Source organism: Chelonoidis abingdonii, chromosome 7 (assembly GCF_003597395.2).
Source record: "Chelonoidis abingdonii isolate Lonesome George chromosome 7, CheloAbing_2.0, whole genome shotgun sequence".
Classification (NCBI taxonomy): Eukaryota; Metazoa; Chordata; order Testudines; family Testudinidae; genus Chelonoidis; species Chelonoidis abingdonii.
Genome location: NC_133775.1, coordinates 58746093 through 58761330, shown reverse-complemented (window position 1 = coordinate 58761330; position 15238 = coordinate 58746093). Strand labels below are relative to the sequence as shown.

General features: G+C 41.8%; 1 protein-coding gene across 8 annotated transcripts in view; it reads left to right on the top strand.

Annotated features, from left to right (window-relative positions):
- Window positions 1–14718, top strand: part of FAM20B (FAM20B glycosaminoglycan xylosylkinase) — a 37431-nt gene extending 22713 nt beyond the window's left edge. For 5 of the 8 annotated variants that reach the window (XM_032796159.2, XM_075067902.1, XM_075067901.1 and 2 more), the window contains 3 exons: window positions 3851–4042; window positions 8205–8264; window positions 10465–11226. In XM_032796159.2, coding sequence (XP_032652050.1) covers window positions 3851–4042; window positions 8205–8264; window positions 10465–10696 — 484 coding nt within the window. In that variant the 3' untranslated portion in view covers window positions 10697–11226. Of the gene's footprint in view, window positions 1–3850; window positions 4043–8204; window positions 8269–9502; window positions 9694–10464 lie in introns of those variants that run through there. The other 3 variants (XM_032796160.1, XM_032796162.2, XM_032796164.1) reach the window with 3 other exon arrangements.
- Window positions 14719–15238: the final 520 nt, after the last annotated feature.

The window sequence follows — 15238 nt, the reverse complement described above, 5'->3', positions numbered from 1 at the left end:
ATACCCGAGTTGACTGTGGAATCTTAGCTGCTTGCCTCTCACTGTTGAGGCTTTCTTTTATACTGTGCCCCTATTTGGCTCAAGAGAATTCTGTGACACTGAGTTAGTAGTCTTTTTGCCTAATTTCATGGGGTTTTATTGGTTCTATTTTTGTGGTTTTTTGTTTTTTTTGTTGTTGTTATGCACCTATGTCAAAAGCTTTCATACCAAAGTAATTTCGGTGTGTTTGAGGGAGATTCTGTGCAGCCTGGAAGAGAGAAAGTTTGCTCCTTATTTTTTTTAAAGTTCAAATTTTTGTGTTATTTTCTGCGAAGTATGGCTCACCTTAAATAGTTTAGAAGAGAAAAGTTGTTTGTTTGTTTGTTTTGTATACCAGCAACATGTAGGGATCTGGACCCATGTCCAAAGACCACTGTTAGACAGAGACCAGTGTGGGCCTGATCGTTATAAGACAGACATGGTATCTCAAAAACTCATTAGGACAGAAACACTAGCCCAAATGACTTCAGGCTCAGTAAACTTTTCCAAGCATTGATCCAGGACAAGTGACCAGAAAAACATTTTCAGTCCCTGAAATCTTGTTTGCTGAACTAGATTTTTGGTTTAGCTATTTCCATCAGTTCCTATTCACAGAAAAAATGTGAACTTTTTTTTTTTTTTTGCATGGAATTCCTTGCAAGAGGTTGTTGTGAAAGCCAAGACTATAATAGGGTTCAAAAAAGAACTAGATACATTCATGGAGGGATAGGTCCATCAATTGGCTATTAGCCAGGATGGGCAGGGGTGGTGTCCCTAGTCTCTGTTTGCCAGAAGCTGGGAATGAGTGACAGGGGATGGATCACTTGATGATGTATTAGTGGAAAAGAGAACAGGAAACATTTTGCTTCTGTTAAGAAGTTGTTTCTCAACTTAGGAGGCCCATTTATGCTATGTTTTACCATGTTGGAGTCGGAGCTAGAGCTTTTCTGCATGATGGGGTAATGCACACTATAAGGGCATGATTTTAAAGCACACTGAGGTGTTATGCATTAATTGTAATCTTGTTGGTGTGCACTATAAGTTCCCTTGTGTGCTCTAGCATAGTACTATTTCAAATACCATTATGTTAAAGCACACCAGCAGGGTCTATGTGGACTATAAATGCACAACAACTTTAGTGCACTTCAGAAATCACACTTCCACAAATACATCACCAGTGCCTTACCCCACTGTGTAGACAAGCTCCAGGAGGTCTAACATATGACAATCCTTATGTTATAAAGTACTTTGTTCTTGCCCATGCAGATAGAATCAGATAACATTGCTCTTTTGTCATGTACTTAACTATATTGCTGCTTTCACTCTTCGGAAACCTGTCTTCAGGAGTAGGGGAAGAAATAGACATATGTTCCATATGGCATGTAATGTCCTTTCTGCTGCTCCTAATTATGGAAGATATTTGTGTAGGAGTTTTTCTCTTCAAAGCTGCTGCTCTGTCCTGAATAATTCTGTTTAACATTATTCATTTAGTGCCATTAGTGTACATAGCTTTCTACAGCCATGTACTAGATAAGATCCCTGACCTTCGGAGTCACAATTAAGCTCTTCAATAGAATAAAAATTATCAGAAGTAAATGTAGGAGCAGATGGTGCTGGGGAAAGATCAGTGTGGTAACTTGATTGACAAATGATGGCTAGAAAGGGGAATCTAGCATGGTGCAGGGGAAAGGGAAAGCTGTTCCAAGTGGAGTAAGAGCTGTCATAAAAAACATGAATTAAAGACTGCTAGGAGGCAGCAGGGGAGCATTTAGGAGAGTGGTATGAGTAACACAAAGAGTGTGCATAGGGCATAGGAAGAAATACAAGATGAGATGTTGGAGTGATGTGCCGAATATTAAAGGTGAAGATGTGGAGTTTGGGCTTGATGCAGGAAGAAAAGGAGGAAGCCAGTGAAAGGATTTGAGGACTGTCGGAGCAATGAGAGGAGAAGACTTTGGCCCACAGTATTTTGGATAGATGGAGGATAGGTGAGATACAGGGAGGCCAGCGTAGAACTTATTCTTGTCCTCTGGGAGACAGCATTGGTAACGGTTGCAACAGCTAAATTCTATTTCTGCCTCTGCTGCTGACTCACTCTGACTTTGGACAGATCAGTTAATAACCTCTCCATTTTGTAAAATGGGAATACAAACCTTCTTAGGGGTTTTTAGTCTTAGTTAATGTTTTGTAAAGAATTTTGAGATCCATGGATGGAAGGTGCTATAGAAGTTGTACTTATTACTAGTCAAGATGACAGATGGGTAGGGCATAAATCAGGGTATTAGCAGATTGTGTGGAGAGGAAGAATGGATTTGAGAAAGAGGAAGAAACGACAAGACTTAGCAAGATCGTGGCTGTGGAGTGGTGGACATAACACCCATGTTTCAAGGCTTGGTAACTAGGAAAAGAATGGAGTTGTTAACTGTGATAATGAAGGGGGAGTAAAAGCTTTGAGAGGAAAGCCACTTTGTCCCTTTTGCCACTTGAGGTTGAAACAGTGGCAGGATGTTGAGGATGGAGTATTGCGGGTAGACACTGGAGATAAATTTTCATTGTGAAATCGCATGAAACTGCGGGGATGGGCAACAATTCTCAAAATGTTATCCATGGAGCACTTCCTGGTGGTCCAAAGACTGAAATACTTTGAGAAGTAAGTTCTCTGGGTTTGGGTATTGGGATTGGAGCTGTTCCATAAGAGATTTCTGTAGAGTGGTCTGCAGAATGAAAGAGTTTCAGGACCCCAGGCACAGAGAATGAGTATATAGAAAGGAGAGAAGACAGAGAACCCTGAAATAGAACCCTGTAGCAGGACTGGGGTCCCGCAGGTCCTGCAGCACCCACTGCTATAATAGCAAAGGAGGGATTAAAAAAATCCCATGCAGGGCTCTACCCTGAAACCTTGCTAGTGGAGAAGAAAATGGGGTGCTTCCAAACAGAACTCTGAAGGAGTAGACAGAAGTAGAAGACAAATTGTATCATGGAAATGCACGCAGGTGAGGCTTTCAGAGTATAGAGGACGATCATTGTGTCGAAAGTGTTACACTCACAGACCAGGGACCGTTTTAAAACTGGATTTTATTAAACCTAGTGTCCAAAAACACATGCAGAGCTTACACAACCCCATTTCAGCTCAGTCTTTTCATAACACACCAAAATTCTGCTGCTGCGACCAGAACTATCCCCTTTGAGCCCCCTCAGCAGATGTTCAGTCCTTAAAGGGAGAGGGCACAGTAACTCTAACCCTGATATTTCCTTCTGTGTGCTATAAAGGAGAATGAGTAGACAGAGAAGGCCTTTAGACTTGGCCAGGCAGGGGTCACTGGTAATGTTGCTTGGGTCATTTTCAGTAAAGAGAGAAGTTAGATTGAATGGAGGAAAATAAATTGAGACAGTAGGAATAGTGTACTGAAAAATACAATTTTTTATTTTTACAGTAAAAATATTTAATAGTGAATACTGTACACTTTGTATTGTGTTGTAATTGAAATATATTTGAAAATGTAGAAAAACATCCAAAATATTTAATGAATTTCAGTTAATATTCTATTGTTTAACAGTGTGATTAAAATGGCGATTAATCGTGATTAATTTTTTTTAGTTAATTGTACGAATGAAGTGTGATTGATCAACAGCCCTAAAAATCCACTTTTTAAACACCACAGTCTTTGATAAGTGAGTAAAAAGACAACTATAAACAAAACTTGAAAGGTCAGCTGATATGTTTGTCTAAAACAGTTGCAAAGTGCTCAAGTCTGTTCTTAGGGGCACCTGGGGGTTCCAGTAGATTGCCATCCTGGTTGACATTGCTTTGATTCCCCTTGTCTGCCTGCAGGTGGGAGTATGATGAGAGCTACTGTGATGCTGTGAAGAAGACCTCACCTTATGACTCAGGCCCCCGCCTCCTTGATATCATTGACACCGCCATCTTTGATTATTTGATTGGGAATGCTGACCGACATCATTATGAAAGCTTCCAGGATGATGAAGGAGCCAGTATGCTCATCCTCCTGGACAATGCCAAAAGGTAGGAAGCGTATTAATGCTGGCGGCCACTTGGTGATGAGAAAGGCGGTTATCCATGCCCCCACTCTGCCTTTCCCATAGTTATCCATTGCAATAGCTCAAGCTAAAACTCTGTCAATATTCCTTATGGCAAATCCTTTCAAATAATATGGGCTTTCAAAGACCTTGGCATTTGTATTGTGCTGATGATGATCAATTGGACACAGTAATGCCAGGGTAGAAAATATATAGGAATGACAAGGTAGGTTCATGCTGGTGGGGTGTGGCACTATATGTGAAGTTTCAGAGTAGCAGCTGTGTTAGTCTGTATCCGCAAAAAGAACAGAAGTACTTGAGGCACCTTAGAGACTAACAAATTTATTTGAGCATAAGCTTTTTGTGGGCTAAAAACCACTTAATCGGATGCATGCAGTGGAAAATACGGGGTGTGTGTACACACACACGCATGCACACACACCATGAAACAATGGGTGTTACCATACACACTATAATGAGAGTGATCACTTAAGGTGAGCTATTACCAGAGAGAGAGAAGGGGAAGGAAAAAAAAAAAACTTTTTGTAGTGGTGCCCTCAAGCCCTTTCAAATCCCCCTTCCCTCCCCCCACACCTCCCCACGCTTCCTCAGAGCCGAAAAAAAGGAAATCCACTGTTTTCACTAACTAATTAAACAATGTACACAATCCTCTTAAGAGACACACATTCAATTCTATTCTTAAAAAAGGGTAAATTTTATTAATAAAAAAACTATCTGGGAACTTAGGCATTTGCTAGATTTAAAATAAAAAAAAACAAACCTTCAAGGGTTAAGCATCAAGAATAACTTTCTTGAGGTCCAGCTTAAAGGTTACAAGCAAAATAAAAGCATCTGGGGTAGCACAGAGGAGTCCACAAGCCATAAAGAAACGTGTATTCCTAGACATTTCCTGATCTACTTGCATATCTGGGGTTTCAAATGAGTAGTTTCTGGGTATAATATCGATTTGATTTTATTTATTTATTTATTTTTAAATACCTGGCCCCAAGCTTCTTACAGCCTAGTTGCAGCCCTGTCTACCTCTTCCTGGAGAACAAACACAGACAGACAAAAGGGGAGTCTTGTTTCAATTTTTAAAAGTTTTAGCCTTCCCATTGGCTCTTTTGGCCAGGTGCCCACTCACTTCTTTTTACCTATTCGTAGCAGTGAGACTTTTTAACCGTTTACAGGTAGAGCAATCAGAGACCAGCTACTAAGAAGGATTTTATAGCTACTGGCTGGATGGGTGTTCATAAAAGGGAGCCCCCCCCCCCCCTTCATTTATCACAGGACTATTGGATGAAACCACTGGCTTATTTCAAAAGGGTGAGACCATAGGTGACCTAGCTTGAGGGATAAGTCGCAAGATGAATGGAGACAATTAAAGGATAGAACTGCAGCACCGCTCTTAGTCTCAATGAAGTGCTCCAACTGGTGAATCACTTTGCTACAGTATGATCTTAGTACATTAGATAACACTGGTTAAAAATACTTCCTAACTTAATGAAGACTTAACCTTGGGGTTGAGTTACCAACGAATTACTATGATTGGTAGCTAACTTGAGTTTAAAGCACCTTTTTTGTCATCTAGACAGACCCTTAGAAGGCTTGAAAATACCATTTCCTCCTTGTTACTCTTGGCCTTTCTTCCCATTTAAGTACTGGGTTCCCCTGCTCCTTTCTCTTCTTGTGAGTATTTCTAATCTGTCTGAAATAAACATGGCTCAGTTTAATTTTCATTGCTGTTTATGCATCAGCCCCTTCCATGATGCCAGCAGGGATGTATTCTGCTTTAGGAATATTCGTTAATTGCTGCTGCTCTCAGATGGCTTTTGGTGGTGTCATAGCTTTCCTACTCAGATTTGAACCTTAGCGTTCATAAACTGAGAAGCTAGCATGAACCCTCTAAGCTTAATTACCAACTTAGATCTGATAGCCTGCCACCAACCAGGAATTCCAGTGCCTGGTACACTCTGGTCCCCCCAAAACCTTCCCTGGGGACGTGCCCAAGAAACCCAATCCCTTGGATTCTTTAAAACAAGGAGAAATAAACCATTCCCCCCCCCCTCCTTTTACCTCTTCCCAGCTTCCTCGGCCGGGCTACCCTGAGAGATTACTGACCAAATCTCTTTGAATCTAATTCCCTTCCCCAGATGGCACACAGATTCAAGGAAAACAAAGAGAGATTCTTACCTCTCCCCCCTCCCGTTCTCCCCCTCACCAGGTCCTAGGAGTTATCTTCTAATTCCCTGGGATAAAACAAGGTAAACAAGAGAAAGAAATTCCAACAGGTTTTAAAAAAGAAAGCTGTATTTATAAAAGAAAGAAAAAGACATAAAAACATGATTCTCTGCATTAAGGTGACAATACACAGGGCTATTGTTTAAAAGAAAAATATGAATAAACAGTCTTATTCAAAAAAAGAGATCAAGTTTAAAACGTTCTTTCAGGTCATAAAACTACACACATGTAAATACTAACAAAACAATAAAAGCCTGTTGTTTTCTACCTTTGTACTCACAACTTTGAAACTTGAAGATTAGAAGCTTGAGATTAGAAAGACCCCTCTCATAGCTGAGCCAGACAAAAGGACACAGACCCAAAACATTCCGTCCCTTGAGCTTTGAAAAATCTGGTTTCCTGATTGGTCCTCTGGTCAGGTGTTTGGTTCCCTTTGTTAATCCTTTACAGGTGAAAGAAACATTAACCCTTAGCTATCTATTTATGACAGGTGGATCCTACAAAAATGGTGGCTTTTTAAAATGTCCTGACATTAGAGTGAGAGAGAGTTGCATATTAGTCAATGGATAGCGATGGTGATAGTCATGGGTTATGTCTGTGCTTTTGTTGTAACTAACTGTGTTCACATGCTCATACCCTTCTGAAACAATTTCCTCTGGGGGCATCTCAGCCCCAGAAGTGAATTTCTTCTGACATTTTGAGTAAAGTCCCTTCAGCTGTCTTTGAGTTACTGAAGCATGAAAAGAACAGGAGTACTTATGGCACCTTAGAGACTAACAAATTTATTTCAGCACGAACTTTCGTGGGCTATAGCTCACTTCTTCAGATGCGTAGAATGGAACACACAGACAGGAGATATTTATACATACAGAGAACATGAAAAGGTGGAAGTATGCACACCAACAGGAAGAGTCTAATCAATTGAGATGAGCTATCGTCAGCAGGATAAATAAATTTGTTAGTCTCTAAGGTGCCATAAGTACTCCTGTTCTTTTTGCGGATACAGACTAACACGGCTGCTACTCTGAAGCGTGAAAAAATACTCTGATGATTTAAGGCTTTTTTTATGCTTAGCAACTCAGATGAATAAAACAGGTCCAGATTTTGCATGTAAATGGCCCTTGTTAAGGAGTAGACTCTGTTAGGCTTGTGAAGAAATTTTTAAATTAAATTTATAAGTGACTGAAAAATAACTTCTGTGCAAGTTTATTTGCCATCTATATAAATGGAGCCCAAAATATACTAAGAAGTCCTTTTGGCAGTTCTCCAGCTGAAAGGGTGATTGTGAGGTTTAGATGGATTAGAATTGATCAACATTTTATATCCCTGGCCTTCAGCTCGAGGTTGGCTAACTTGGGGATCTACATGTGCCAAATGGCTGTTCCTCAATTCAGTCCCTGTCCAGGAACGTCAGGGAGCTGATACTCTCATTCTTTGTCTAAACTGATATCCCACTTGTTTTCCCCCTTAGCTCAGCAGTGTGGGCTACATCACTGCATTTCTTCACATCTTGTTTTTAAAGTGCCTTGAGATGGCTTGGCAGGGTAAAGAACTATAAAAGCTGCTGCTGCTGTTTGTTGGGTATGTTAACAGAAACTGTTGGGAGTTGTGTCTAATTGGTCATGGGGGTGAGAATGTTTTAGCTTAACTGATTTGAGTTGTTGGAGCATGGAATTGTTTGGTTATTTGATTTCAAATTTCTTACAGAATCTGCTGAGGTCGGAAAGGGTGTTGAGTGTTCAGTATCAGAGGGGTAGCCGTGTTAGTCTGGATCTGTAAAAGCAGCAAAGAATCCTGTGGCACCTTATAGACTAACAGATGTTTAGGAGCATGAGCTTTCGTGGGTGAATACCCACTTTGTCGGATGCACATTCAGCTGGCTCACCTGCTTCAAATTTGTTTTTCAGTTTTGGAAACCCCTCCCTGGATGAGAGAAGCATCCTAGCTCCTCTTTATCAGTGCTGCATGTAAGTAAGTCACGGAGAAGCCACTGAGTTTATTTGTATGCAGTTTGCTAAATCTAAATCAGGAGCACACTGAAATTCATAGCATTAAAGCCCTCTGACAGCCTGGAGACATGCAAGTTATACACAGAACTCTTTTAGGTCACTGGTTCAAATTTACCTTTGATCAGTAATGACAAATAGCTTCCATCTGCAGCTGTTCAGTGGCTTATATGAGATGAGCTGGTCTCTGGCAGTGCCTGATGGACAGATGTTTGCATTGGAACTCTCACTGACAGAAGCCTGGGATTGGATAGGCATGGTAACTAAACCACTCTCATTCCTGATGTCCCTTCTGAGGGCTGAGGTACAGTGGCAAGGCAGTGTGTAGAAGCTTGCACTGCTGCTACCTGTGCGGTTCCTGCTTTGGATTACATGGAGGACTTGAGACTTCAAAACTGCTAGTCATTGTGCTGCGTAGAGGGAAGGGTGTTCTCTGTCTGTGAGGCCTTTTTCTTGACCCTTGTCTGTGCCTGCATCCAGGCAGAGTTCTTCAGGGTATCCCTTGACTCCTTAGAGCAGAGGGCGTTGTCTGGGATTCTCTGTTCACTGTCCCACTCTGAATCCCTCATTTTGTCCCTGTGACCTGCACCCCATCCTGCTTTTTTTCATTTTTTGTCTCCTGCAACCTGTTGATTTCTGGGTTCTGTGGCCCCATGCTTACCTGATGGAGCAAGCCTTTCTTTGCTTTTGTGGACTCTGCTGTCCATGTCCAGTTAACAAATAGGCTGTATGTTGCATGAGCACTTAAAAAACCCAAACAAAGAAAGGAAATTGGTGCAGTGGTTTGCCCTGATGTAGCACATTCATGCAACACAAACAGAGAAATGAAAATCACATCACTTTTTAAAATAGGCCAGTCTATTGAGAGTTCCTTGAGTTGCCCCTTGAGGGTTAAGTTTGTCTCCTGAATTCTTCAGAGTCTCTGGAAACCAGGAGCTTTGCAGAGTACAGAAGCTCAGCTCCTTAGACTGCAAATACAGCCAATACAGCATCTATACACTACAGCACATTTGACCTACCTTCTTTTGTACGCCCCTGATTTCTGTAGCACACTAAAGTCTGCAGAAGATTGAAATTTCAACAGGAGCATGAAATAAGTAAATAGAAACGCTTTAAAAAATGATTAAACATTTCCTTAGCTTTCCCTAGTAATTTTTGTAAATGTTTTCTTTTTCTTGTTTTGTGTGGCTCCTTTGGAGTCTGTGTCCTCTACTTCAAGTTCCTCCAAACACAGTCCTAGAGGAGAGGTTTCGAGAGGCAATTCCCCTTCCATCCTTGCAGAAGATTGAACAGCTCCCTGCTCTTCTGGTCTTCATTCTCACTGAGCCCAGGTGGTCCTTGGACAGCTCACACCTCTAGGCAGGGAAGCCTGTAAACAGAATGTTCTATGGTAGCCATGTGAATGTGCTCAAATCTGTTGCAATTGTTTTGACTGCAGAATTCACAGCTTCCCCTGGGGACAGGGAGTACCCTGTTACATGGGTAACACCACCCTCCCCTAACACTCAGTGACAGTGATGCACTCCAAAGGGAGCTATGTGAGTCAGGACATCAGCTGTGGCAAATTGCTACAACATGGCAACTTTGATGAGAGGATTCCCAGGAGATTCCCCAGAAGAAAACAGTTCAAATATGATAGTGTGAAAAGATTAAATGGCAAAGTAGAAAGAACATTGCTATGTACGCTGATTTGGTCGGGAAGGTTAATCTTCTGAGTGTTGGTTGCTGAAGTTCTGACTGGAGTAATGCTGAGTAAAGCATTCTTCAGTTCTGACTGGAGTAAAGCATTGTTTTGGATTAGCAGTCAGACCTCTCATGCTGTTCCCTTCCCCAGCTCTGTCTGAGAGGCCTTCAGACTGATCTAGCTGCTCTCTTCCTGTCAAGAGTTCGTGGAGCAATTCTTAGAAGAATTGCAATCTATTAGATCACTTCCCTTTCACCTTCATCTGCTACCAGCATTTTAGGTCTTGATTATATTACAGTTACAATCCTATTTGGGAGGGTGGAGCGATACCCGGTTATAATTTGCTCCCATCTGTGTAGGCATAACCATGTGGTAACTGGACTCCTCAACGGAGCAGCTATATGGTAATGCTGATGGGACCTTAGACTGGAAGTCCTGTCTGCACTAGTGTGATGTGTGTTCATCTTTCTTTTCCAGCATCCGGGTTTCCACCTGGAACAGACTGAACTACCTGAAGAATGGAGTGCTGAAGTCTGCCTTAAAGACTGCCATGTCTCATGACCCCATCTCACCAGTGCTCTCCGACCCTCACTTGGATGCCATGGACCAGCGGCTCCTGAGCATCCTGGCTACAGTGAAACAGTGCACAGACCAGTTTGGTCCAGACATTGTGCTGGTGGAAGACAGGATGACACTCTCCCATTTGTAACTTTCATGGAAAACAGATGAAACTCCTTTTTTTAAAAAAAACAAATGATAGAAAAACAGCACAATCGGTTCTGAATGGCTATGCCCAGGATGGACTGGAAATGAATGGAAAAGCTTCTGAGCCAGGGAAAAAAGTGGTGGTGGTCTTTATCTTTGGCTGATAGCAGCTAGAGAAGGTGGAGAGTTTGGGAGCTCTTGGACAGCCCTGTAGCCACAGTGGCAGCTTCGCCGTCGTAGTGTGTCCATTGTTGGCAGTGGACATTGCACTGGGAAAACAACTGCTGGTGTTAATGGAAGAAAGAGTGGAATTCAAACAATAATACGTGGGCTGGTTCTAGAGGGGACAGTGGAGATGGAATATTACGGTCCTCTCCCCATTCTCTTTCCACAGCCACCCACTCTTAATATGTTCTTATGAGGTTTTAGTCCAGTTCAGGGTTGTATATAATCAGCTGTGAGCTGGTTAGGCATTTCACTGCCTCTTTAAAAAAAAAAAAAAAAAAAAAAAAAAAAAAGCGGTAAATAAAATAATTATTAGTGCCCCATACTGCCGCCTACTGGCATAGAAAGGTCTTGCAAACACCAATGGGGTGAGAGATGGTGTGTCTGCTGCTCAGCTGTCTTCTCATTAATAAGCTGCTGGGAGGAGGGATCTGCTTCATATGTGATGATACTTCAGTGTTAGCACTGAAGTGCTAGTGAAAATTCATCCATGCAGTTGGAAGGTGAGGAGATGGCAAGCTTTTTTTACAGCACTAAGATCCATCCAATGGCTGAGGGTTAATATCTGTTCCCCAAGAAATTACTACATGGACCAGCACTACTTTCTGTACATAGGGAATATAGCAGAGCAGATATCCCCGTGATTCTATGTCCATATTAACCAAATTATCTTTGTGTTATGGCTGAGAAGCAGGATGAAATCTATTCTCAGAGCAGATTCCTCTTAGCCAGATCATTCTTCTTACAGTAGGCCCTGTAATGGGGTGAGCAGAGTATGTAATACAAACTAGGAACAGGCTTCTTGTTGAACTATACAGAGAGCCAATAGCTGTGAACAAAGAGCCTGAGGATTACAGAAAGTATTGGCTGCTGTGCCTATGGCGTCGAAGGGCTTAATCCCCACCACTCCTAATGGCAATCACAGTTCTCAGTGCTGTTGGTTTTGTAGAAGGCCAGACATTGACTTTCGTGGCAGAGCTAAACTGAGCAACTTCAGTTGGCCTCCTTCCTTTTCCCAACTGCTCCTCTATAATTCATGCTGTGATATACTGATTCTCTGGTGGTTGTCTTGGAATTCTACCTTGTGTTAATTTGCAGGGCATTTTTTGTATGGCAAACTTGATGCTCCTGAAAAATACATGCTGTCTATAAGAGGGTATGATGGAGGAGTTCTATGCACATGTTCCTGTGCATTTGTCAATGCACCTCAATTTTGACTTGTAGCTGTCCTCTTCTGTTGGTCCTGTGTCATCCTCTAGCAGAGATTTCAAATTGTTATAGACTAGCTTGAGGCCACAAAACTCATCCTTTATGATAAATTGATTATTTAAATCCATGGCTCCAGAAGCAAAAGAGGATTTTTTTCAGTACACTCCCACATCTATTGGCCTTGCATCACTTTGATGTGTGTAGCTAATATAGTACACAAAAGGATCAATAGTCTTACTCAAGCTTCGTCCTAGAAATAGCAGGGTTGGGGGGATGTTTTTGTATGCACTACTTTAGATGATACAAGACAAAGTGCAGCAAGTTGATCTCCATTTCTATGCTTTCCTTGGCCTGCTGCGATTTCTTTCTTTAAATCTGTTCTAATTGCCAGTTTAAGAATCTCTTTGGCTCTGCCATAGTGTGGCTGGCAGTTGGAGATTGTCCTTTCTGTTGCAGGTGTTTATCTTCATGAAATGCAGCAAGGTAGAATAGAAATAAAAAGTAACTTCAGTGTTCTAGCTGATGCACCTGCTGCCATAGCCAGTCTAGCAGGTATAAGTGGAAGAGATTACATTGAAAATGCAAAAAGACCAGTACTTGAGACACCTTAGAGGCTAACACATTTATCTGAGCATAAGCTTTTGTGGGCTACAATTGGTTTTATTCAAGGTGAGGGTGTTTACACAACCTGTCCCGAGGAACTGGAGATGCTGTTGTTAATAGGCTAATGCCTGATGACACTTATCTCCTCAGGGGACCTGGGCTCACATCATGATTAGAGCATAAGTGAAAGAGTCTGGTCTTGTTCTAGTTCCCCTCTGGGCATCATCCATGTTTCAAACCTGCTACACACGTAGCCTTAGGACTGGAATAGTAGTGGGTGCTAAGGGAAAGAACTGAAGTGCATTGACAGCTGAGAGAGAATTTTGTATAATACTTATTGGCAGTATACCTGACTTTAAACTAGTGCCTATCATTTCAGTTTCACGAGCACAGAATTCGTTCTTCAAAGGCAAACTTCATTTGGTCAGTGAGTTCTTTCCTACTATGTGTGAATTGTTCCTCCTGGCTTCCATCAGAGCAGAACTGCTTCAGCATGAACGAGCTTATTGTGAGTGTGCGTGGGGAGTGTTGGCTCTCTTCTCCATCTTTGAGAGCCCTCTTCTGCCACCCTCACTGATCCCAGGTAGTGCCTTATTCTGCGAGTAGTCTTACTGATTTCAGTGGGGCTACTTATGGAGTAAGGTAGTAGAACTCTACCCCGATACAATGCTGTCCTTGGCAGCCAAAACATCTTACCATGTTATAGGTGAAACCGTGTTATATTGAACTTGCTTTGATCTGCCAGAGCATGCTTTATTGCGTTATATCCTAATTTGTGTTATATCAGGTCACGTTATATCGGGGTAGAGGTGTACTTGGAATGAGTGAGGGTAACAGAATTAATTTTGGTGTGCATTGGCATTAAATATTTACTGTGAAACCGAAGATAACTTATTCAAGGAGAGAAGAAGAATGAATGGTGTGGCTTGCACGATCTCACAAATCTGTTCTTCCCATCTGTTTTGAAGCATAAGCCATGACATTTCATGGTGCGGGAAGAATCAAATATGTTGGGTGGGATTGGGACTTTAATTAACAGTTGCTCATTTGCATTTGGTGATGGGTTTTTGTTTAAAACTACGATCTTGCCACAAAATGAAATTAGTGTAAAGAGCTTTCAGTTTGCTTTCTCTCTGGCTTCCAGAGTGAAAAGTGAGTTGAGATTTACTAGCCTGTTTTCCTGCACTGTGACCGTCAGAGAATTAAAGCACTGCATCTTGGTTAACAATAAATGGAAAAGGGGTGAGTAGGCAACTTTGGAGAAGGGTGGAAACAGGAAATAAAGGGATGTTATGATATGTTACCTGTGAAGGTCACTGGAAGAGCCTGCTCAGGGTTGGATATGAAGCTAACAGAGAGAAACACTGTGTCCTTTCTTACCTAAAGCTAGGCTACCCCAAAGTAGAAATAAAAATGGCATCCCTGTGCCAGTGAGGTCTGTTTTATACCTTAAAAAATGGGCATCTCTCATTTGTAAGAGATGCTAGGCTTTGTCATTGAGATTTTCGTGATGCCCTCTTATTCCAGTTGTCACAGTCTACAGATGCACACGTGGTACATGATTGGCCCCAGCTGTTCTGGGGGTATTAATAGGGTGCAGAAATCAAGAACTAATTAAATTGAGCTTTATTAGCCTACTTTTATTTATCTCCTGCCATAGTCGGCAAACAAGGTGGAGGAAACACTCTCTAATTTGCTCTTCTGTCAGCGTGTAATGAACTGGAGTGTGTCTTGCCAAACAAACTTCAATTAAAAAATAATTTATTAAGATGGTAACTTATTTGTTGTGGCAGCTGGAGCTGGAAGAAAAACACCTGCCTTGTAGCTGCCAGAGGATTGCCCCGGGGAGCAGCTGCACAAATGAAGGTTGTTAGTAAGAAGAGAAAACAAATGCAATCCTGACTTTCTATTTGTGTTCCCCAGGGTCAGACTCTGCATAAAGAAACGGTGTGAATAAAAATTTTAATAAAACATTGATGGATTGTTTAAGTCTCTCTTGCTCTGGTTTCCCAGCACACAGTGGCTTAAACTGTGTGTTGTGCTACTATATTTGGTGGTAGTTTCTTAAAAAATGGGCTCTGGTAGTGCATTTTTAAGAAAGGGGCCGCGTGGAATGTGTTTGCAAAGTAGCAGTTCAGGTTAGGAGAGGCGTGGCCAAGGAAATGCATCTGCAATGGACTCATCAAAGGAATGCACACGTGTTCAAGTGGTCTCCCGGATGCAATTGTTTTGGCATTAGAAAATGCACCCCAAGGGTCTGCATCAGGAAAAGAACAATTGTTCTGTATTGCATCATTAGACCAGTACACACAGCTGTCAGCTATTTATGACTGAGTTTCAACTCCTATTGTGGCTGGAAGCCCTTCTGAGGGATAGGGAGTAAAGAGAGAGTCAGGAAAGTCCCTTGTCTCCCTAAGGCTCAGACTTAGTTTGGCCAGATCATGAGTTAGCTTCCTGGATTATCCCACAGTATCAAGTTTTTCAAAGGTACAAGTGTGACATGCACAGT